Below are 14,464 nucleotides of genomic sequence, written 5' to 3' on the forward strand. Positions count from 1 at the left end.
GGTTCTTTTTCCTCTCCTGTTCTGCCTTCTGAGAAGAGTAGCTCAGAATCAGACGTGTGTGTCTCACGCGAGTATCAGTGCATCAAATTCCATGTCTGACAGGCTCCCTAAATGAAAGGGGACGAGCTCAAAGAACCAGAGACCCATGGAAAAGTGTGAGCTGTGAAGGGTATCGGACAGACTGCAAGCAGTCCTGTGCCGACGGACCGGCCAGTGACGGCCGTCACGTTATGGCAGAGGGCTGGGGCCTGGGCCTGGCTGATGAAGTCCCCGTGACAGCAGCCGCCCCCCACAGGAGCGCCCTCACCCCGACCAGCCGTACCTTCGCGGGCAGCTGAATGTGTTCACATCCTTCCCCGAGTGCTGAGCTCTGTCCGAATGTAAGTTGGAAGGGATGGCCTGAATTTGAGTGAGGGGGAGCCGGTGGTTGTCTCTTATTGCAGAACACCACTACTCGGCATTCTGAGGCGGACAGGTAAACGCTGTTGGTGTCGTTTAGTCCTCAGAGCCCTGGCCCGAGTGGGTTTGGAGGAAACGTCCGGGTATCACTCGACATTTTATGGGCTCGTTTTCTTACGTTGGAAAGCCAAAGCCACCTAAAACCACTTCCAGAGGGCCTTTTCCTTCACGATGGCGCCGATCTCTTAAGCCTCGTGAAAGAAAAAACGGGTGTAGCGGTGGAAGGGAGGAGACAGCCCGTCGGCTCGGGGGGGGGGGGGGGGGGGGCTCGTGGAGGGGAGGGGTGGGCTCGCCCCGGGGAGGGCGAGGGCGTCGCGGAGGGGAGCGGACTCACTTGCCCCGGGGAGGGCGACAGCCGACGGTCCCGGACCGGGTCCGGACTGGGCATCGTGAGCCCTCGTCTTGCTCCCCAGGGCTCGAGGAGGTGGCGAGCGAGGAGCCGGAGCCCGGGTTTGAGGACTCGGCGGAAGACGCCCCGAGTGAAGAGGACAGCGAGGTGTCGGATGTGATCTGTAGCGAGGAGCTTGACGTCTGTAGCGACGACGAGCCCGGTGAGGGCCGCAGCTGGGGCTGGGGCGAGCTCCCGAGCGAGGAGCTCGAGTCCGCCTGCAGTGAGGATGAGGCGAGTCCCTGGGACGTGGAGGAGCTCAGCGAGGAGAGTGAGGCGCTGCTGAGCGAGGACGAAGGGCCAGAGCCGGAGGCACTGCCTGTGCGGCAGTGAGCGGGGGCCGCGCTCGCTCGCGGGGCTGGGCTCACAGGACGTGTGTCTGCAATAAAATGTGTCCGCGTTACTGGTGCCTGAGCTGGTCCTCGGTCGGGGAGCGGCGGCCCCCGGGAGCAGTGAGGGAAACCAGACGAGGTGGGGCCCCGGGAGCCGTAGCGTGGCTCTCCCAGGCATCCTGTCTCTCCGAGTCGGAAGCCAGCATTCCGGCCCACTGGGCCCTGGGAGGGCCAGAGCGACTCCATGGGCCTGGGGGGTGAAGACAGGAGCTGACGCCCTGGGTCCCGGAGGCCGAAGTTGAGGCCGGTCCCGGGAGGGAGCCCGCCTTCCAGGCCTCCTCGCGGCTTCCGGTGGCCTCACATGGTCCTCGCACGTAGGCGTCTTCCCCTGTGTCTTCACATCCCGCCCCCTCTGTGGGTGTGTTTCCGTCCAGATTTCCCCTCATGGGGACACTAGCGACACTGGATCTGGACCGACCTTGATGAGCTCATCCTGAGTGCCTCGTCGGCAGAGACCCTGTTTGTGAATAAGGTCTCGCTCGCTCACGGGGCCTGGGGCTTAGGGATCCCACACCGTTTGGGGGGCCACAGTCCAACCTGTGGCATAATCTTCCCTAAAGAGGAGTTGTCTGTGGGTGCAGAAGCAGGAAATCTTGGAAGGGGAAAGAAGGGGAAGTCTGCAGTGAGACGTGCTAGGAGAGAGCAGAACTCAGGTGCACAGGCGGGAGAGGAGCCGGTGCTTCCGTGTTCACGTGGGATGGGATTTCACGCTTGGCGTCCCTGGGCACGCATGACGGGGAAGGAATACAGGGAACGAGACTTAAAAATCCACGTAAGTGCGTCGCGTGTTAGACCGGTTTTCAGCGATACCGAGAGGCCTTTTCCAACCCCCAACCAGCCCATGGTCCTGCGTGAGCGAGGGGATCCAGGAGTGTTGCTGCCCCTTGGCCCCTCCTCGCATCTCTTGGTGGGGAGGGAGAGTGCTTTGGGCAGGTTTTCCTGGAGAATGGAACGCGAGCTGTCGGCTGTCGTTCTGTGCGCAGCGGACAACTCTCGCTCTTGGGCTGTGGAGCTGGCATTCGGAAGTAGTTGACCGATGTAAAACTCTGCCGGCAAGTGAGGGGGTGGGCGCCGGGCTAGCCGTCCTCGGCGTCTCCTTTCTTTGGTGCGCACTCAGTGGTTTCAAGACGGCTGATGCGCTGACTCCCTCCCCTCCCTCACCCATGCCCCCTAGGAGGGAGGAGGAAATGGCTTCTGGAAAAGGTCATTCTGGGACCTGTTTCCTGGGTCAGGAGCACAGCGGCGCCGGCCACCCCACAGCGGGCGTGGAGGCCTGTAATGAGATTCTGCACGCCGGGTTTGAATCGCGTGGTCAGCCAGGTCCTCTGTGTGCGGCGTCATTTTCCAAGGGAAGCCAGCGCCTGCACTCGAGTTGGTTCTTAAGCTTTTGATTTCGTTTCTGGGCCTCGCTCGGGTCAGTTTCCAGAGTCCTTGGAGGTTTTGCTTATCGTGTGTTCCGTGTGGAATGTTGGGTTCTGTGGTCAAGGGAACCACTTCCTCCTGGCAAGCTGGAGAAAGACGCTCTGGGGCCGCAGGTCCGCAGAGGGCAGAGAGGTCCGTCGTCCGCTTCCTCACGCGTGTAGGGAGGTGGGACGGGCATGGCCGTCGGAGGGAGTAAGACAGCAGAAGAGCGTCATTCCTGTAGGAGGGGGACAGAAAGGACACCTGCAGGACCAGACATGCTGCTGTCCTTCTCGTCCCTCCCTTCTTTTTTTTTTTTTTTTTTTTAATTTTTTTTTTTTCAACGTTTTTTATTTATTTATTTTTGGGACAGAGAGAGACAGAGCATGAACGGGGGAGGGGCAGAGAGAGAGGGAGACACAGAATCGGAAACAGGCTCCAGGCTCCGAGCCATCAGCCCAGAGCCTGACGCGGGGCTCGAACTCACGGACCGCGAGATCGTGACCTGGCTGAAGTCGGACGCTTAACCGACTGCGCCACCCAGGCGCCCCTCGTCCCTCCCTTCTAAAGCAAGGAGTCCATATTCTCACGGAGCACCAAGCCTCTGTATTGGGGTCTAAAACGAGAGGATTTCGGTCCAGGATGTGTAGTTTGGATCCCTGACTTGGATAGATCCTCGCAACTCTTAGAAAATACAGTGCTCCAGCCACACCTGGGATGTAACTAGAAATTCTATTCTGTAACAGAATAATTACGTGGAAAGTTGAAAAGTATGGCGTCCATGCGTCCGGTGAATACGTGCCACCTGTTCAGTGCCAGGCCGCCCCTCCGGGTGCTGAGCAAGCAGCGGGGAGGCGCCCCGCACCCGTTCTCCCGAGGGCCCCGTGCAGCGCGGCGTCGTGGCTTGGGTGTCCGTTTGTCCCCATTTCACTTGGTTTCAGATTCCTTAGAAATGTGTTGCTTTGTACTTCAGAATCTGTAAAAAACGACGTTTACAGGTTTTTGAGTTGTAGTAAAGGAGTGTTTTAATTTTAGCTCGTGTTGTTGGGATTGGCTGGGTGACCTCTTACAAGTCCCTTTCTGGCTCACTTGGACTTAGGATGCAACTATAGTTTAGAGTAGATGTTTTTGTTTTCTTTTTTAAATTTTGTTTATTTTTCAGGGGGAGCAAGCAGGGGAGGGGTAGAGAGAGAAGGAGACAGAATCCCAAGCAGGCTCTGTGCTGTGAACCCAGAGCCCGACTTGGGGCTTGAACCCCATGAATTGTGTGATCATGACCTGAGTCAAAATTAAGCGCCAGATGCTTAACTGACTGAGCCACCCAGGCGCCTCTAGAGCAGATAGATTTTTCTTTAAAAAAGAAAAAAAATTTAAGGTCATCTCTTTATTTTGAGGTGGGGGGGGGGCGGGGAGAGCGTGCATGAGCTTGCACATGCAGGGGAGGGGCAGAGAGAAGGAGAGTCAGAATCCCCAGCAGGTTCCACGCCATGAGCGCAGAGCCCGATGAAGGGCTCGAACTCAGACTGAGATCGTGACCTGAGCTGAGATCAAGAGTCGGATGCTTGACCAGCTGTGCCACCCAGGCGCCCCGAGTAGATGGTTTTCCTTGTTTGAAATGCCCATTATCTTTTTTAGGTTTTGTTTTGCTTCCCCCCCCCCCCCCCCCCCCGTTTTTCTGTGTGCCTGGGGAATCCATAGTGTGAGGCCGCGTGGAAAGGAGCGGCTGGTACCTTAAGTCGTTAGTAGAGCAGGCCTCTTCTTGCTTGGGTTTTGTGCTGCTGGAAGCACTCGCTTCAGGATGGCGGGGCAAGAGCGGCGTGGGGGCGCCCTGGTGGCTCAGTCGCTTAAGCGTCCGGCTTCGGCTCAGGTCACGATCATGCGGTTCGTGGGGTCGGGCTCTGTGCTCACAGCTCGGAGCCTGGAGCCTGTTTTGGATTCTGTGGTCTCCCTCCCTCTCTGACCCTCCTCTGTTCATGCTCTCTCTCTGTCTCAAAAATAAAATTAAAAAAAAAAAAAGAGCGGTGTTAATCATGGTGTTCTTAGTTGTTTGTTCCTGTGCTGGTGTTCATGGCGTTAAAGGATTTATTTGATTTGTCTCTCCAGATAGGTTTTGTGGTTATCTATCAGATACTGAATCTTGGTAAAACTTAAGAAAAGTGGATGGCCTTAAATCTCTGTCACACTTGTTTCCTTAAGGCTTTTTCTCCGTATCCATGCGTGTGAACATTTCCTCAGTGTTTATGTGTTTGTGCATGCACACAGGTATTTTTCCTGCGCTTACACGTGGAAGCAGGCGTCATGTGTTTAAGAACGAACACACGTAAGCGTTCCTGTGTGCGTGCGTGTCAGCACTGGCTACGGGTTCCTGTGTGCGTGCTTGCATTTGTCACGTGTTGTACGTGTGCGTGTAAACCTTTTTCTGTACACCAGCACACAGACATTTGTTATGTGTTCACGTGTGTATGCGTGTAAACGTTTTTTATGTGTTCATGCGTGTGAACGTTTGCTTATATGTGTTTGGTGCTAAATTTTTCCACAAAGCTTAAGTTCACTTAAGTGTACTTCTTGTCCTAAGTTTGACCTCGTGACTTTGTCCTTGACCGGTATCTTGCTAATACCGCTGACCTCTTCGTGGATTTGGTTTTGTATTTCTGAGGCACTGGTGAGGTCTTGTGAGGTTGAGAAGGGGTGTTTGATGCACATCCGGGGCCCCCGGCGCCTAGAGTCCTGGCGTGGCGGGGGTAGGTCACACCTCGGACCTGCACCCGCCTCACGTGGTATTTAGGTCTCACCTGCCTGAAGGTAGCTGTAGAATGATCAGAAATACAAGTTGCATTGTCTGAAAACCCGCGTGAGAGCCGGTCGGGTCTCTGTTGATGTATTTGTTTCTGACTGTTGGTCCGTCTCTGAGGGACGGACTTGTAGCGTAAGGAGTTGGCTCACTTGATTACGGAGACTGGCGAGTTCAGGGTTTGCACGGCTGCCGTCTGAGCCAGAATCCAGAGGCCGGCAGGCTGCAAGAGCCAGCGTTCGGTTGAACCCCCCTCCGGCCCGGGGATTCTCCTGCCTGGGGGAGGGGGGCTCTTGGTTCCCTCAAGCCCTTCCACAGACGGATTGAGACCCCTACACACGGGGGAGGCCAGTACCTTTGCTCGGTCTACCGATCTAAACGTTAGTCTTAATCCAGAAGCACCCATAGAGACGCAGCCGGAATACCGCTCGACCGAACTCCTGAGCCCCCTGTGGCCCCTTCACGCCACATGTCAAGTTAACCCCACAAGCCCGCCCTCCGTCCCCTCGATGCCCGTGCTCGTCTTAGTAAGTCACGGCCCCTAATCTCCAAATAGAGATCGCAGCACGGTCGTGACTCTGCCCGACGGCATCCTGGCTCTCCCGAGCGTCCCTGAAGACGAGCCGCCCCCGGCCAGGGCGATGGGATCCTCAAACACGGGGACGGGAGCGGGCGTCTTCCCCAGCCTGGCGAGGGTGCGTAAGAGAGGCCAGGAAGGGGGGGATGTTGGCTCGTGTAAGAAGATGCGGGCTCGGGCCTCCGGGACACGGTAAGGAGGTCCCGACAGTCGGCGTGCGTTCGGAGCTGGGCTCCGGGAGTCCGCCGGCCCCGGCACGGCTTGGAACTACCAGGTCCACTCGGGTAGAGGTGTTTTGATAAATGGCGGTGGTGAAAATGTATTTCCTCTTTGGGACTCGCCACGTCGGGTGCCTTCTCGCTTGCTCGACGGAGGGAAGGCAGAAGGGAACCCGGACAGCACAGGCAGCACGTGAGTCCAGCCCACCGTGGGGCCGGTAAGGCTTCCCGTCGGCGGTCGGCTGCCAGCAGCTGGGTGGTGCGGGCCTCCCAAGTTCCGCTCGGACCCCGTGTGCGTGGCCCCGGGGGCGGCGTCCCTCCGCCGCGTGTCCTCAGCGTGGGGGCTGCTGGGGCCCGTGTGCCCACGGGCAGAAGTTTCCTTGTGTTAAGTTTCTGAGTCGCGGTGTGTTTCCGGAATGTGAATGTAATGTTCGTCCCTTTTAATCTCAAGGGAGGAATGAATTTGGGAAGTATCAGTGCGGCAAAAGGGGGAGGCAATCCACGTTGGTCTCACCACCGAGACGATTGAAAACCCACCGTTGACATTTCACGTGTTTAAGTTGTGACTTGTTACTTGCTGTACCTTTTCCTGAAGCCTGAACTTGATGGTCACTTAAATGTGCGTCTAAAATGCTGTTTGCTTCTTCCACCTGGGGAAAATTTGGTTGTTTTCAACTTTCAGCGTGTCATCGGTGCTTTGAGTTCTCTTCGTGCAGTGGGGTATTTCCATACTCGAGGGGAGTGATTTCCCCGAAGCGGAGTCACTGGTTTGAACAGTTTTAAAACAGCGTGTTGAGTTTGGGGGCCAAAGATTTCAAAAGGTCGCGATACAGACTCCTTCACCACTTTTTGAAAACGTACAGACCGGTCACAGCCAGTGGTGAGGAGTCTTCGTAAAGGTCTGTCCAGCCTCACAGTGGCAGCTTTTAACAACGTAAGCATGATGTTAAGACAACACCCGGAAGCGTGTGTTTTCTGGTGTCACCACGACAGTCGTAACTGAGGCTTTTCGTTTTGAGGGTGAAACTTTCGTTAAGTTTAATATTTGAAACCGTGTTAATAGTTCAGTGACTAGAACGACGACCCGAATTAAAGAAACGCGTTTAGGCTGAGCACGGTAAGAGTTTCTAAAAACGCAAGAAAAAGGAAACTGAAGAGCCGCCGGCCTGGCTCACACTTGTAAGCCTGCTTTTGAAGTAGCTTCTGAGGAATAGGATTTTCTAATCCAGGGCTTCTTTTCGCTCAGAGCGCGAGCCCGGAGCCCACGCACGTCCTCGGTGGCGGTGGAGCCTCGCCGCAGCTGGCTGCCCGGAGAACCTCAGGAGGCCGCAGCCGAGCTGGGCTTTAGGCAGCGGGGGGCTCGGGGCAGGTGCGGGCTTGGCGTGTCGGGGAGGCCAACTTGCTCAGAGCGTCGTCCGGGGGCGTCAGAGCCTCACGCGGCTCAGGTGAAAACCGTTCGTAGCGGTGACTTCTTAGGGGAGAGGGGGAGTTTCCGCGCCGTGAGTTGAAATCGCATTCGCGAGGTTTCTGTTTCCCCGGAGAGCGTGGGGTTGGCCCCGGGGGCCTCTGACAGGAGACCTGGCACCGTGGGTGTGTAGGTCGTGGGGCTAAGGGAAGGAGGGACCCGGAAGTCGGTCGCTTGGGTTTTATTGACAGGGTGAACCTCCTGAGAAGTTCACAGTACGCTACTAGTTTCAGACAGAGTTCGTGATTCACTTCCATCTGTGCTTCTGATGGGCTGACTGTATGCCCAGCCCCGTTCGTAGAGCAGGTTTTAAGGGATTTCCTTAAACTTAACTTTGCAGAGGGTAGCGTTGGCCGTGCAGCGTGGGAGCGAAGTTCTGACAGGACAGTTCCGGGGGGCCTGCCAACAACAAGCACTTGGGATCTGTTACCGTGTCTCTGCACGGGGATGCACACGGGCTCTCCTTCTTCCTCTGGCACCTCCTTTCTAGATCTTTCAGGAAGGCACCGGTAACCAGTTTCTCCAGATGTTTCCTTCTGGCCCATCTTAATACATGCAGCATTAGATAAAGCAGGCCAGCCGATTCGCGCCGAGCAACTCCGGTCTCGAGGCCGAGTCTGTGCGTGTGCCGTCTCCTTGCCCCTGTTCCGAGCTGGCTTCAAGCTGCCCCGGCCGTGCCGAGCCCTTCACGATCGCTCACGGCCCTGCGTCCCATCTTTTCAGACCGTGGACAGAGTTGACCTTGGCGTGCTGCGTCCCTCGGGTCACGTTTGTTTGTGAACTTGAGTTGGATTGTGCATCCCCATCTGTGCTTGGGGCCAGTGCTCATTGTGTGTTGACTTGTCATATTGACTGTCCTTTCCCTTCCAGTGTATGAATCTCCCTGCTCTGGTCACTCTTGCCCGGTTGTAAAAAAAAAAAAAAAAATATGCCATCCTGATTCTTTTTTGTTTTTGAAAAATTTTTCATGTTTATTTTTGAGAGAGATACAACGTGCAAGTGGGAGGGGCAGAGAGAGGGAGAGGGAGAGAAAGAGAACGAGTGGGGGAGGGGCAGAGAGAGAGGGAGACACAGAATCCCAAGCAGGCTCTAGGCTCTGAGCTGTCAGCCCAGACAGAGCCCGATGTGGGGCTTGAACTCTTGAACCGCGAGATCGTGACCTGAGCCGAAGTTGGACCAACTAAGCCACCCAGGCGCCGCCTACACCGTACGGATTCTGTAGTTGTGGGGTTGTAATGCGTTACTTTTCTTTGTCTCCGGAATGCATTTTTTTCTTTTTTTTCCTTAACGTTTATTTATTTACTTTTGAGAGAGAGCGCAAAGCAGGGGAGAGACAGAGAGAGAGGAAAGTTTGTATTCCTATGTTTTTGGTAAGTGCTCATTGACTGAACCAAAAATAAATGGACTGTTCTTATTTTCAGGAGCATTTTGGTATCTTTAAGAGCAATACGTTTTCTATTGTATTAGTAATTTTCTCGTAAAGTGCATTATTCACGTTTGACTTTGACTAATCCTTTCTTAAATTTTTTTGAGACGTCAGGCTTACAGGAAAGTAAATGGAATTCTTAAACACTGTGGCCCAGAATCAGGAGCTGTTACGTTTTGCCTCACTTGGTATAACAGTCTCTCTGTGTTATGTAAATGTGAGAATAATCGATTTTTGTTTCTGTCTCTGGATTACGTTGGGGAAGGCAGCCCAGGCTGTGTGGAGTGCAGCTCCCTGCGTGCGGAACCGTCTTTCCCTTGCAGGTGGCGGCAGCGGGGACAGAGCCTCGCGGCTCTCGCTCAGAGGCTGTTAAAACCTCTCCCTGTCGGAGTTTGAAGCACACATCAGTGGTCCCGAATTTTGTATTTGTACATACGGGGATTGCGTCAGCAGTCTAGTTAGTTATTTCCTAATGGATTCTAGCTTTAGTTGAATTAAATGAGTCCGTAAAACTGCTGGTTTATTAGATGAACTTTGGTTGCTCTGCAGATGAGCTGTGTTAAAACTTCTCGTGGAGATTTTTCTTCCTGAGGCGAGAATGTGTTCTAAGGCATTAAACCGTTTCCCCTCATTGCAGCTCTCCCATGGAAAAATAAAACGTGACTATGTTTGTTTTTAGAAGACCCATTTGAGGACTTTTTTGGGAGTCGAAGAGGCCCCCGTGGAAGCAGGAACCAAGGCACAGGGTCGTTTTTCTCTGCCTTCAGTGGATTTCCGTCATTTGGAGGAGGGTTTTCTTCCTTGGATACAGGTATTAAGTTTTAGATCTAATTTCTGATATCTGAACAGACATTAATGCTGATAAACCCTTTCAGTCATTGCCGTTGTGTTTTTTTTTGTTTAGTATTTAGGTTCGCGAGAGCAGGCATGAGTGGGGGAGGGGCAGAGAGAGAGAGAGGACAGAGGAGCCAAGGCAGGCTGGCTCAAACTCAACGAGATCATGACTTGAGCTGAAGATGGTCGCTCAACTGACTGAGCCTCCCAGGTGCCCCTGAAAACCCACTTCTGATCTTACTGTTACAGAGCAATGTCTATTTATTTAATTTTTTTCATGTTTGTTTATTTTGAGAGAGGAAAGAGCAGAGTGAGAGGGAGAAAGAATCCCAAGCAGGCTCTACACTGTCAGTGCAGAACCCGATGTGGGGCTCAAACCTAAGAACTGTGAGATCATGACCTGAGCCGAGATCAAGAGTCCGACACTTACCCCGCTGAGCCACCCAGGCGCCTCTAAAGGTCAACATTTAAGGAAACTCCTGGTTAAAACGAGTTACTTGATTTGAGTAAATAACTGAAAAAACCCACTAAGACAAACTGCCTGATCCTTTTTTTGTCTAACCTCCTTGGCAGCTGTAAAAACAATAGGGATGATCGTAGAAGAGTCCGGGTTGATGGGATCAGAAGGTGGGGGAGGGGAGGTGTTAACACAGCCCCCCCCCCCCCCCCAAGTCTGCAAGTGACCATGGCTCAGGGGGATCCACTAGGGGCTGCAGTTGTGGGATTGCTCTGCCACACACAGTGGCCGAGGGGCCATTTTAAGGCAGCGCATCAGGGGCGCCTGGCCGGCTCAGTCAGAGGAGCGTGAGATTCTTGATCTCCGTGGTTGTGAGTTCGAGCCCCGTGTTGGGTGTAGAGATTACTTAGAAAAATGAAATCTTAACAACAAATAAAGGCAGCCCATCAATCTGAGTAATGTGCACATGGCATGATAACAATTACACGTTTACCTGAAAAATTAGGGTCTTTTATTTATTTATGTATTTTGAAGGTCATATAGCCCTCTTACCAGAGGGGCGCTTGTGTGTTTGATTCTCTGATGTTTCTTCCAAATGCTACGTGGTTAGAGTTGGCAGTGCTTGTTATGAAGGCTCCCTGCAAAGCAGCTCAAAACGTTCCTCCCTTCAAGGCCCGTGCTGGTAACAGGGAGGTCGTTGGCTCTCTTGGACACGGATGCAGAGGGCTTCTGTCGACAGCCTCTCTCCAGCAGACCCTGCCGGTACAGGCGTGCAGTATGCTGAAGGTTCATTTGCTCAAGTTTAAGGGAGAGTCAAACAAAGCTGGTGTAAAATATCATCGAATAGGCCTTCATTTAAGGAACTGTGTCTAATGTGTGGTGAGGGGCCCGTGTGGACGGAGACCTTCCCTCAGGAGCCTTGTGCAGAGCTGCGTTTAGGGAGTGTGGGCGTTCGGTCTAATGGGGACATTCCCAAGTGGGACAGGTGGTAAGCCCCAGAGACCAGCAGACCAGTCTCAGTAGGAGACGTGGGTTCGCGTGAGTGTGACTTGTGGAAGGCGGGGGTTTTCAGCTGCGGTGTGACGGCCATGATCGAGGACGTTGTCCTCGAAACGTGTGGGTCCGTGCTTTGTCACGTAACTACTTGCAGTGTTCTTTCTAAAATTACTTGAGCTTTTTGATAACTCAGTCTCCTCTCCCATGGTCGCATCGCAAGAAGGTGAGGAGGTCGGGGGGGGCACCCCCGCTGGGGAAGCCGCACCGTCCCTGCAGCACGACCATGCACACCGCCGTCCCGGTCCCCCGCGCACTGCGTGGTGCTCAGCTGGGGGCCTCTGACCGGTGGGGGGAGATGCCCGTGCGCCCGCAGAGCGCCGTGTAAAGGAGAGGGAGAGGAGGAAGCGTAGGACTCCAGAAGGGGAGCAGGGCTCTGCCCCACGCCCCGGGGTCTGGAGGAGCACCGTGTGCCCCCCGGCTCTGCGGCCGCCCTGCTTAGGTGTGCTCACCTCGTCCGATGGGTTCCTCAGACCTGCATTAAACCCGTACTGAACATGCTGTTTTCCGGCAGGATTTACTTCCTTCGGGTCGACAGGTCACGGGGGCCTCACTTCCTTCTCGTCCACGGCGTTTGGTGGCAGCGGGATGGGCAGCTTCAAATCTATATCCACTTCTACAAAAATGGTGAACGGCAGAAAAATCACTACAAAGAGGTATGGCGTTCGTCTCTCTTCCAAAGAAGTCGGTGTGACGTTTCACGGGTGCCACATTTCCTGTTGCCCACCTCCCCCGGTAGCTTGACATACAGGGTGTCTGTTAAATTTGGCACCATTGGGATCTTTTAATGTCCAAATCAGAGCTTTTGCTTTTAAACCTCTGCTGAATAATACGTATCAGAAATAATGCTCACTTAGAGGCACACTTGACACGTGTGATGACGTCACATTTCACGCGTAGTGAGTTTTGTTGGCGACATTTGCCATTTTGATGGCTAGCGTCTGTGCGTGTGTTCAGCGTTCGGCCATGTGTACCTGAGACAACTTTTACCTCGGCGTAAACGTGTCTTCTGTCTTCGGGAGGGACTGTCGTCAGTAGGTTGCCTTCCGCTGCTGTGTTTTTAACCCTCCGCGCGAGCGGTTTCACGTATGTCAGCGGGCACGATGTGTTTTCAAAATACACAGATACGTTCACATGCGTTTACATTAAAAACAGGTTCTGAGCGCGTTTTCTCTTTCAGAATTGTCGAGAATGGCGAGGAAAGAGTAGAAGTTGAAGAGAACGGCCAGTTAAAGTCCTTAACGATAAATGGTAAGGAGCAGCTGCTGCGCTTGGATAACAAGTAACACCCGACGCTCGCGCCGCGTAACAGAAAGTAACAGACACGTAACTGTAACAACCGTAACGAACCATATCGGGCGCCGGTGAGGAGTAACAGAAACATTGTTTTTGAAGATTTCACACGAACTCGACTCTCAGTATAACTGTACCTAATCTAAAGTATTTATACACAGCTCATCGGAGCCCTATTTGTCATAGACTCTTGAGTTTATTGTTGGGACCACATAATAGGACCATTGGGTTTTTGTTTCGTTTTGTTTTTTGTTTTTGTTTTTGCCTTTCTTTTTTTTTTTTGTCTTTAAAATTGTTGTAAATCTCTGTATGCACTTTGCTTTCTTATTAAACGTGATCCAAGGTGGCCGTGACCCTTTCGTACACTAACACCAGCACGGACCTGCTTTTCCATCGTGTTTGAAACGTGAGCCAAGTAGAGTCAGCCTGCTGTGAAGTTAACATTGCCAGGATGAATCTTCCACAAAAAAAATAATTTCAGTCTTTTTCAGTATTTAGTAGTGAGAGATATTAATGCATTAATGGTAATACATTTCTCGTTTAATATAAATTGAGGATGTTTTTCTAGTGCATGAATGCTGGCAACTTAGTAAGTTTTGACAATTGTTTAAATATGTAATGTTAAGCTTAGGTTTAAAAAAGTAAAGCTGGTAACTGGGTCTTTGTCATTTGCTTAAAAAAAATAATAAATGCGAATGTGTTTGGTGCATTCTTTCCTGAGTGGGGCTACAGTCTTCTTGTGTCTGCGTATGATTTTGTGCCTGGGCTCGCGGGGCCGCTTCGTTACCGTTTCCTTCTGTTCGTGAAGGTGGGTGCTGATCTTCGTTGCGTGTGTTCCTTTCCCTCGGCATATTTGGAGAGTGTACGAAGAGTCTCCTGTTTACGTTCTAGAACGATCAGCAGCGTATTGACACTTCCCGTGTGGTAACGGTTTTTACAGAGAAGAAAGAAACAGCTACGCGGCTCTTCATTCCTAGTAGGTTCTAGTTTTCTAGGGTACGTTTGACGCGAGCTCACTTAAAGATGTGATATGTACGGCAGAGTCTTGCAGTGACAGAGATGCGGGCAAAAATAAAGGCCTTTTTTTGTTTCTCAAGGTGTAAAATGTGTCACAGTCACCGTTAAGAACTAGAATTCCAGCCACAGGAATGTCAAACTAGACTCGGGTTGCATCTGAATGACCCCACTCGGCTTTGTTTTGGATGAGCAGCCGGGTCCTGCCTGAAGGAGAGGAGGACCGAAGGTGCTTACTCCCTGACAGACACGTTGGCCTCTGTGCAGGCCCGGTTGGGAGGCGTCGGGAACTTTACAAAATCAAGTGTGTCTTTACTGAGAACAAGGGATATTTTAGAAAATCTCATAGAGACCGTTTAAAAAAGCAAAGCACTGCAGAATTCATTGCGAGTATGAGAAGACCGTCGAACCGAGGGAAAACCGTGAAAGATGCCGACGTGTGTTGTCCTGAGGCCTCCGTGCCTCTGGAGAAGAGCGGCGTGGAGGGAGGTCACCGGAAAGGGCTTTGCCGGATGCGCTTTCACGAGCTGCAGTTCTGACGCTGGGAAGCCTGCTTGCGTTTATGCTGTGGGGATAGACGGTTTCTCTGTCCTGGGGAACGGTGGTGAATACCTGGAACTAAACGGTCGTCAGTGACGGGGGGCGGGGTGAACCTCTTGATAGAGCAGGTCGGCGGTCCCCCGAGGACACCGGGTG

General features: G+C 53.0%; 1 protein-coding gene across 6 annotated transcripts in view; it reads left to right on the plus strand.

The window, feature by feature from the left end:
- DNAJB6 (DnaJ heat shock protein family (Hsp40) member B6) overlaps window positions 1-14,464 on the plus strand; it is a 69,598-nt gene that overhangs the window by 33,458 nt on the left and 21,676 nt on the right. For 4 of the 6 annotated variants that reach the window (XM_042927229.1, XM_042927231.1, XM_042927230.1 and 1 more), the window contains exons 6-8: window positions 9,797-9,928; window positions 11,976-12,117; window positions 12,642-12,712. In XM_042927229.1, the coding sequence (XP_042783163.1) occupies window positions 9,797-9,928; window positions 11,976-12,117; window positions 12,642-12,712 (345 nt within the window). Of the gene's footprint in view, window positions 1-9,796; window positions 9,929-11,975; window positions 12,118-12,641; window positions 13,489-14,464 lie in introns of those variants that run through there. The other 2 variants (XM_042927233.1, XM_042927234.1) reach the window with 2 other exon arrangements.

Source organism: Panthera leo, chromosome A2 (assembly GCF_018350215.1).
Source record: "Panthera leo isolate Ple1 chromosome A2, P.leo_Ple1_pat1.1, whole genome shotgun sequence".
In the NCBI taxonomy this organism is placed as follows: domain Eukaryota; kingdom Metazoa; phylum Chordata; class Mammalia; order Carnivora; family Felidae; genus Panthera; species Panthera leo.